This window comes from Netta rufina (assembly GCF_964035555.1).
Source record: "Netta rufina genome assembly, chromosome: 13".
In the NCBI taxonomy this organism is placed as follows: domain Eukaryota; kingdom Metazoa; phylum Chordata; class Aves; order Anseriformes; family Anatidae; genus Netta; species Netta rufina.
The window spans coordinates 1,747,079-1,754,913 of NC_140136.1; the positions used below are offsets into that span (position 1 = coordinate 1,747,079).

A 7,835-nucleotide genomic window follows, 5' to 3' on the forward strand; every position below is an offset into this window, starting at 1 on the left:
GGCACCCAGGGGGTCTCCTTGCCCCTCTGCTGTTATAAAAAAAATTAATTTGGGTGTAAAAACAGCATTTTGGGTGCCAGGTGTCACCATGGCTGGGCAAGGAGCTCCAGTAACCCCCCCCCCCGACCCCACAGGACCCCCAACCCCAGTGGCTCGGGGCTCTGCGCCCCCCCAGCCCCATCAGCTCGTCCCGGGCTCCTCCTCGTCATCCTCCAGCAGGAATTCCTGGATCTGCTCCTTCATCCGTGCCCTGCGAGGGACAGACCCTATGTGGGGGCCCTGCAACCCCCCCCCAGGAAGGTGGGGAACCCCCTCCCCAGCCATCCATCCCCTACCTGCAGCTCCTGTGCCGGGCTTCGGTGCGCACGTAGGACGGCAGCGTGGTGGGGGGGCCCTGGGGACAGCGGGACAATGGGGACAGGAGCCCCGTCCCCGATGCTCCCCGTCCCCAATGCGCCCCCCCGGGTCCGGGGGGGTCACCCCCGATGGCTCACCATTTCCTTGAAGGTGAGGCGGCAGCTGTAGCACAGCAGGGGGATGAAGGCAGCTCTGCTGTCAGCCCTGCGGGGAGAGGGGTGGTGAGCGGGGACGGTGGCACCAACACCAGCACCGTGTCCCCAGTGCCACCACCATGTCCCCAGTGCCACCACAGCATCCCCAAACTCGCACACTCACCCGTCCCCTGTCTCCTCCGTCACCAGCGTGGGCTCCAGGGCCAGCTCCTCCTCTGCCAGAGAGCCACATGGGGACGTGGTCACACACTCGGGGTGCACGGCCACCCCCCCCCGTGTGTCCCCAAAAGCCCCTCACTCACCCCCGTCGATGTCCAGGGCGCAGAGGCAGAGCAGGCAGCGCTGCAGCTCGCTGCTTGCCTCGGCGGGGGCCGCGCTCAGCTTCTCGCCTGTCCTGTGGCCATACAGAACGGGTGAGCGGGGGCACCCTGCCTGTGTGTGTGTCCCCCCCCACCACCCTAGGGTGCCGTACCTGTAGACGGTGCTGATGGTGGACGGGAAATCCGCCTGCAGCCCCAGGAGGAAGCTCTCCATCAGGCGGTGGATGCTGGTTTTCTCCCGGCGCTGGGCGAAGGGAACGGAGAGCGCACGGGTGGGATTTTGGGGATGGGGAGGGGGGAATCCCACAAATCAGTGCCCTATAGGGCCCGGCTGGGGGCCTCAGCACCCTACCTTGGTGCTGAGGGGCGGCGTGATGACGGTGGGGACGCCGAAGAAGTGGTTGTAGAAGGCGATCTCCTTGGCCATGTACTCCCGCATGGGCCTCACCAGCGTCACGTCGCCGTGGCGGCTGTCCACGAAACCCTACAGGAGCGTGGGTGAGGGGGTGCTGAGGGGCTGCCACCGAGCCGGGGACCCCCCCCAGGTGGCCGAGCAGCCCCCTGGGGGCTGTGCTCACCGTATCCACGGCGAGGAAAGCGCCGCGGCCCAGCGCCAGGTTGGTGAGGAGCTTGACGGCCACGCGGGTGCAGCTCTCGCCCGTCATCACCTTGGGGTAGCCCCGCGTGCGGGCGGTGTGCAGGATGAGGTGGCCCCTGGGGACACGGCGACACCGGCTCAGCCCCGCGGGTGCCACCAGGCCGTTAGGGCAGGAGGAGCCCCCTTCCCTCACCGCAGCATCTGCAGCAGCTCCTCCTTGGCCGTCAGCGTCTCCGCTGCCTCGAAGAGCCGCAGCAGCTCCGCCGTCAGGGCGGCGGGGGGCAGGCGGGGGGCTGCCGGGTGCCCCCCGGGGCCGTGCTGGGTGCTGGGCCCCGCGGATGAGGTGTCCCCGTCCCCGTCGGCCGCCTCCTGCCTCTGCTGCTGGATGAAGCCCTCCACAGCCTCCTTGTAGGAGGGACAGGGCTCGCCCGCCGCCCCCGGTCCTCGCCGCAGGACCGAGCCGGGCAGCTCCAAGGCCTGCAGGAAGAGATGGGGGGTGTTGGGTGGAGGCGGGCATGTCCCCCCCCCACCTCATTGTCCCCATTTTGTGTCCCCTCTGGATCCCAGCACGTCCCTACCTGCTCCAGCGAGGCCAGGTAATAGGGGAAACCGGTCTCCTGCAGTAGGGCCTCCATCCGGGCCAGGTTCTGCTCCCGCTGCGCCGGGCTCTGCCCGCACACCGCTCCCTCTGCGGGCACACCGGGCGCGGGTGGGCAACGGGGGCACCCCCATGGGGGGCCACAACCCCAAAACGGGGATGGGGACAGGGACAGGACCGTGTCTTACCATCGATGTGGATGAGGCCAGGCACGAAGCGCAGCCTCTTGGCCGTCTCGCGGCTCAGCCCCTGGCACGGCAGTGGGGTCAGCGGGATGCCCTGCGCCCCCGGCCCCCCACCCCAAGCCCCCCACCCCGGCCCTATTCTCACCTCCTGCACCTGCCGTAGCATGGCGCTGGATGCCGGCCCGCCCGACAGCGCCAGCAGCACCTGTGGGGACAAAAGGGACAGTCACCGGCCTGGGGGTGCCCCCCGTGTGTCCCTCCTGTGTCCCCCCCACCCCGTACCTTCTCGCCGGGGAAGATGACGCGGTTCTTGCCCAGCATGGCGCGGAACTTGTGCACGAAGTACTCGCGGAAACAGGCACTGCGGGGACAGCGTGGCACGGCCCTGAGCACCCCTGTCCCCAAGCCCCAAAGTCCCCAGACCCCGTGTCCCCAAGTCCTGATGTCCCCAGACCCCATGTCCCCAAGCCCAATGTCCCCAAACCCCATGTCCGTGAGCCCCAATGTCCCCCAGACCCCATGTCTCCAAGCCTGATGTTCCCAAGCCTGATGACCCCCAGACCCAATGTCCCCGGACCCCGTGTCCCTGAGTCCTGATGTCCCCAGGTGCCATGTCCCCCAGATCCCCTGTCCCCCGTCCCTACATCCCCAAACCCAATGTCCCCAGACCCCATGTCCCCAAGCCCAGTGTCCTCATACCCTGTGTCCCTGAGCCCTGATGACCCCAGACCCCATGTCCCCGGTCCTCATGTCCCCTGTCCCCATGACCCCAATCCCCGATGTCCCCAGCCCCTGGTTCTCAGTCCCCGTGTCCCCTGTCCCCATGTCCCCGGTCCCCTCACCGGCAGAACCCATCCCCGATGCGGATGACGACGGCAGCAGCGCTGTCCCCGCACTTCACGCATGGCCGCGGCTGCCTGTGGGACATGGGGCTGGTATGGGGGGGCACAGGGGCAGCGACCCGGGCCCCCAGCACCGGGACCGGGAATGGGAACGGGACTGGGACTGGGAACGGGGTGGGGACTGGGCCAGGGACTGGGAATGGGTATGGGACTGGGAATAGGGAACGGGATTGGGACTGGGACCGGGAATGGAACCGGGACTGGGAACAGGACCGGGACCGGGTACGGGATCGGGACTGGGAATGGAGCCGAGAACGAGATCAGGACCGGGAACGGGACTGGGAACGGGAATGAGAATGGGACTGGGACTGGGACTGGGACTGGGACTGGGACCGGGACCGGGTACGGGTACGGGATCAGGATCGGGACCGGGACCGGGTATGGGAACGGGATTGGGACCGGGAACGGAACCGGGACTGGGAACGGGTACGGGATAGGGATCGGGATCGGGATCGGGACTGGGATCGGGTACGGGTACGGGACCGGGACCGCAGCCTCTCCCGTTCCGCTGTCCTCCCACCTGCACACCGCAGCAGGACGGCGCCGTGCGGCTCCCAATCCCAATCCCACTCCCGCGGCGCACTCCCCGCACCCTCGGTTCGCCTCACACATGGCTCCCCCTTCCCTTCCCCTCCCTTCCCCTTCCCTTCCCCTTTCCCCTTCCCCTCCCTTCCCCTTCCCCTCCCGGCCCCTTCCCGTTGCCGTGCGGTGACGTCACGCGGCCGCCATGTTCCGCAGCCTGCTGGTGGCGGCGGCGCAGCGGCCCCCGGCCCCCCCCCCCCGGCCCCCCCCGGGCTCCGCCGCCCCCGACCCCGACCCCGGCCCCGGTGACCCCGCTCCCCGGTGGTCCCGAGGCTCTGGAGGCTCAGTTCAGCTGCCCCATCTGCCTCGAGGTCTTCCACCGAGCCGTCGGCATCGCGGGATGCGGACACACGTGAGGAGGGGGCAACGGGGGGATTAGGGGGCACCGGGGGGGTCAAGGGGTAACGGGGGGATTAGGGGGGACCGGGGGGATCGGGGGGTAATGGGGGGATTACCCATCCCCATCCCCATCCCATCCCCATCCCATATCCCCATCCCATATCCCCGTCCCCATCCCATATCCCCATCCCATATCCCCATCCCATATCCCCATCCCCATCCCATATCCCCATCCCATATCCCCATCCCATATCCCCATCCCATATCCCCATCCCATATCCCCATCCCATATCCCCATCCCCATCCCATATCCCCATCCCCATCCCATCCCCATCCCATATCCCCATCCCATATCCCCATCCCCATCTCATCCCATATCCCCATCCCATATCCCTATCCCATATCCCCGTCCCCATCCCATATCCTCATCCCCATCCTATATCCCCATCCCATATCCCCATCCCCATCCCATCCCATCCCATATCCCCATCCCCACCCCACCCCATCCCATCTCATCCCATATCCCCATCCCATAGCCCCATCCCATATCCCCATCCCCATCCCATCCTATCCCATCCCATCATGCTGCTGTGGGGCAGGAGGGCTTGGGACACCGTGATGGGGATATGGGGTCACCCAACAGGGGCTTGGGGTCACCCAACGGGGATCTGGGGTCACCCAACAGGGATCTGGGGGCACCCAACAGGGGTCTGGGGTCACCCAACAGGGGTCTTGGGTCACCCAACAGGGGTCTGGGTGCACCCAACAGGGATATGGGGTCACCCAACAGGGGTCTGGGGTCACCCATCACCGCAGCACACCCCTGACACCACCTCTGTGCCCTCCTCCAGCTGCTTTCTGGGCCACCCCGGCCACACATCGAGGACGTGGCTTTGCTTGGTGCCACATCCTGGTGTCACCCATCCTCCTCCCCAGCCCTTTCGGGGTTAGGGAGCTCAAGGAAGGGACCCCCCACTGCAATAACCCCCCAAACACGCTGCAGGCAGCCCTAAATGTGTCCTCTGAAGCTCCTGGGACCCCCGCACCCCATCCCAATCTGCCAGCCTGGGCAATTCCTCCCCGTGCAGCTACTCCTCGCTGGGTTTTGGGGTTCCCTGAGGCGTGTAGGAATCCTTGGGATCCCCAAACCCGTCCTGCCCCAGTTCTGGGGTCTCACTCCCTGCTCTCCCCGTGCCCCCCAGGTTCTGCGGGGAGTGCCTGCAGCCCTGCCTCCAGGTGCCGTCCCCGCTCTGCCCGCTGTGCCGCACGCCGTTCGACCCCAAAAAGGTGGAGAAAGCCTCCGGCGTGGAGAAGCAGCTCTCATCCTACAAGGCCCCCTGCAGAGGCTGCAGCAAAAAGGTAACGCGGGCAGGGGGGCTCAGCACGGCCCCAAATTGCCCTGCGAGACCACGGGGAGAGGGCTGCTGCCCCCCGAGGTGAGCGGGGCTGTGATTTGTGGGGTTTTCCTGCACGCTGAGGTTTCCCTGCAGTGCAGGAGAGGCCGAGACAAAGCAGCTCTGCTGCTGCTCCCAGCCAGGGTAAGGATTTGGGTTTTGCTCGAGGTGCTTGGGATCCCAGCAGCTGGGGCTGGCTGTAAGGCCGTGCCGGAGCAGTTTGGGGTTGGCGCCTGTCAGCAGTTCCTCTTTTGGGAAGGAGAACGGAGCTAACGCTGCGATAACGCATTTATTTTTTGGTGTATGAACCCTGGGGACTCGTGCAGGGAGTGTGCGACCCCAAATCTCCCTGTCCTGCAAGGAAGGAGGGGCTGGGCAGCATTTCCACACCGGCGTGGGTCATCCTCTGCAGCCCAGAGTTTGCTCTGATGTTGGTGGGCCAAAATGTGGCCAAAACGTGGCCAAAATGTGGCCAAAACGCGGCCAAAATGTGGCCAAAACGCTCTGGTTTGGGGGAGCGGAGGCTCCGGTGCTGTGCCTGGCAGGGGGAGGTGTTCCCGTAACCCCTGAGAACGTTTCTTCTCTCCTATTTCTCCAGGTGACCCTGGCCAAAATGCGGTCTCACGTCTCATCCTGCGCCAAGGTGCAGGAGCAGATGGCCAACTGCCCCAAATTCGTCCCCGTTGTCCCCACGTCCCAGCCCATCCCCAGGTACCATCGTAGGGAGGCACAAACCTCACGGGCGTTCCCCTCCATCCTCTCTAAAAACCCTAAAACCCAAGCGTGGGCTGGGGTGGGACTGGTCTGGCTTCTCCCACGGGCAGGGGGGACGCAGCAGGAGGGGGAGCAGCGTCGGGGGTGGCCGGGGGAGGTTGGATGAGGTCGATCCCGGTCCTTGGCAGGGCTCTGAGCTTGTCCTCGCTCCCTCCAGCAACATCCCCAACCGCTCCACCTTCGTCTGCCCGTACTGCGGGGCCCGCAACCTGGACCAGCAGGAGCTGGTGAAGCACTGCATGGAGAACCACCGCAACGACCCCAACAAAGTGGTGAGCGGGGCTGGGGAGAGGGGGGAGAACCCCTGGGAATCTGGGAATCCAAATCTACCCCATGACAGATCCTGCCTCCTGCGCCACCAGCACGCGGAGCCGCTGCTGGAGGGAAGGCACAGCCGGGTTTCGAGCTGGTTGAGTTGGTTTTAAACCTTTAAATCTTTTTTTTTTGATGGGATGAGCCAGCTCTGTCCTGCAACCTGCTGGTGCTGGGCTTGCTCTCCCTGCTCCTGATGAGGTGGGGAGCTCGCAGCTCCAGGGTCGTGCTCCTACTCCTGCATTTAACCCGTCAGCGAGCTAAAAGCAGCCTGGCCACGCACCCAAGGCTTTGTGCACGTGCTGTGCCCGCACAGAGAAGCACCCTGAAGGGAGCTGGAGGTGGCTCGGTGCCCACGGGTCACCCTTCTCCTGTCCCTGCCCTCCGCAGGTGTGCCCGGTGTGCTCGGCCATGCCCTGGGGGGACCCCAGCTACAAGAGCGCCAATTTCCTCCAGCACCTCCTCCACAGGCACAAGTTCTCCTACGACACCTTCGTGGTGAGTATGGCTGCGAGGAGGAGCAGCCGCCTTCCCCGCGTCCCACACACCGCCCCTAGAGCTTGGGAGAGCTCCCGGGTGCTCAAGCTGCTCGCTAGCACACACAGACCCAGAAAAAAACCATCCCAGGAGGAGCAGAGAAATGTTCTCGCTCTCTCTGAAGATGTTTTTTTCTTCCATGTGCTCTGTTAAACTCTTTCCCTGAGGAACTGTAACACAAAAGCCCTTTTCTTCGAGGCTTCACGTGGGGGGGACACGAGGAAGAGGGATCAGGGGTCGCCCTCTGGGGGGTACAGCCCCTCTGTGTGTGGTCGGGGTGCGACCCTGCAGCCTCGTGGGGCCCAGCGGGTGGTTTTCGTAGCCTCCTGGATTTCGTAGATAAGATTTCAGAAAAAGGAACCTCTGACTGTTTACGGAGAAGTACCCGCAGCCCAGGAAGTGATTAATGCCGTGTGACCTGCCTGGGGTGCTCGAGAAGCCTGTGGCTCTGTGGAGAGCTCTGCCTTTGGCCCTGTTTTCTCAGACAGGCTCCTTCGATCCCTGGCTGAGAGCAGGGGCCATGTCAGGAGGTTTAACCCAGGGACTGGGGCACAAATACGGGGTACCCCAAAGAGCGTGGTGTTCCGGGACCTTGCAGCCCTGTCTTCCAGCCCGCAGCTCCTCACCAACCCTTATTTTTTTTTAGGACTACAACATCGACGAGGAGGCGGCACTGCAGGCTGCTCTGGCTCTGTCTCTCTCCGAGAACTGAGGGCTGCCGCGGAGCTTCTCTTCCCTTCGGCCCCCCCCTCACGCCCCTTTTGCACACTCGACCTTCCCGC

General features: G+C 65.1%; 2 protein-coding genes across 2 annotated transcripts; one reads left to right on the forward strand and one right to left on the reverse strand.

The window, feature by feature from the left end:
• Positions 1–137: 137 nt before the first annotated feature.
• CTU2 (cytosolic thiouridylase subunit 2) lies at positions 138–3,728 on the reverse strand. The gene is made up of 15 exons (XM_084294566.1): positions 3,636–3,728; positions 3,056–3,130; positions 2,496–2,574; positions 2,359–2,418; positions 2,217–2,277; positions 2,009–2,118; positions 1,624–1,907; positions 1,411–1,546; positions 1,185–1,316; positions 985–1,076; positions 815–906; positions 676–727; positions 495–561; positions 336–394; positions 138–250 (listed from the first exon to the last, which is right to left on the reverse strand). The coding sequence occupies exons 1-15, from the start codon at positions 3,725–3,727 to the stop codon at positions 181–183; spliced, it is 1,461 nt and encodes a 486-aa protein (XP_084150692.1). The 5' UTR covers position 3,728; the 3' UTR covers positions 138–180.
• A 114-nt stretch (positions 3,729–3,842) lies between these two features.
• RNF166 (ring finger protein 166) lies at positions 3,843–7,835 on the forward strand (the record flags this gene model as incomplete). The annotated part of the gene is given in 7 exon segments (XM_084294941.1): positions 3,843–3,889; positions 3,891–4,049; positions 5,239–5,395; positions 6,029–6,141; positions 6,362–6,476; positions 6,907–7,014; positions 7,700–7,835. Coding segments are annotated over 7 exon segments (765 nt in total). The 3' UTR covers positions 7,766–7,835.

What these genes read in the sequence shown, in the direction of transcription:
- CTU2 (XM_084294566.1), bottom strand. Translation starts at nt 3,727, where the DNA reads ATGTGTGAGGCGAACCGAGGGTGCGGGGAGTGCGCCGCGGGAGTGGGA. An exon ending in GAGCTGCTGCAGATGCTGCG is followed by an intron (nt 1,547 to 1,623) that starts GTGAGGGAAGGG and finishes CCGTGTCCCCAG; the next exon opens with GGGCCACCTCATCCTGCACA. An exon ending in CGCCCTGGACATCGACGGGG is followed by an intron (nt 728 to 814) that starts GTGAGTGAGGGG and finishes GCTCTCTGGCAG; the next exon opens with AGGAGGAGCTGGCCCTGGAG.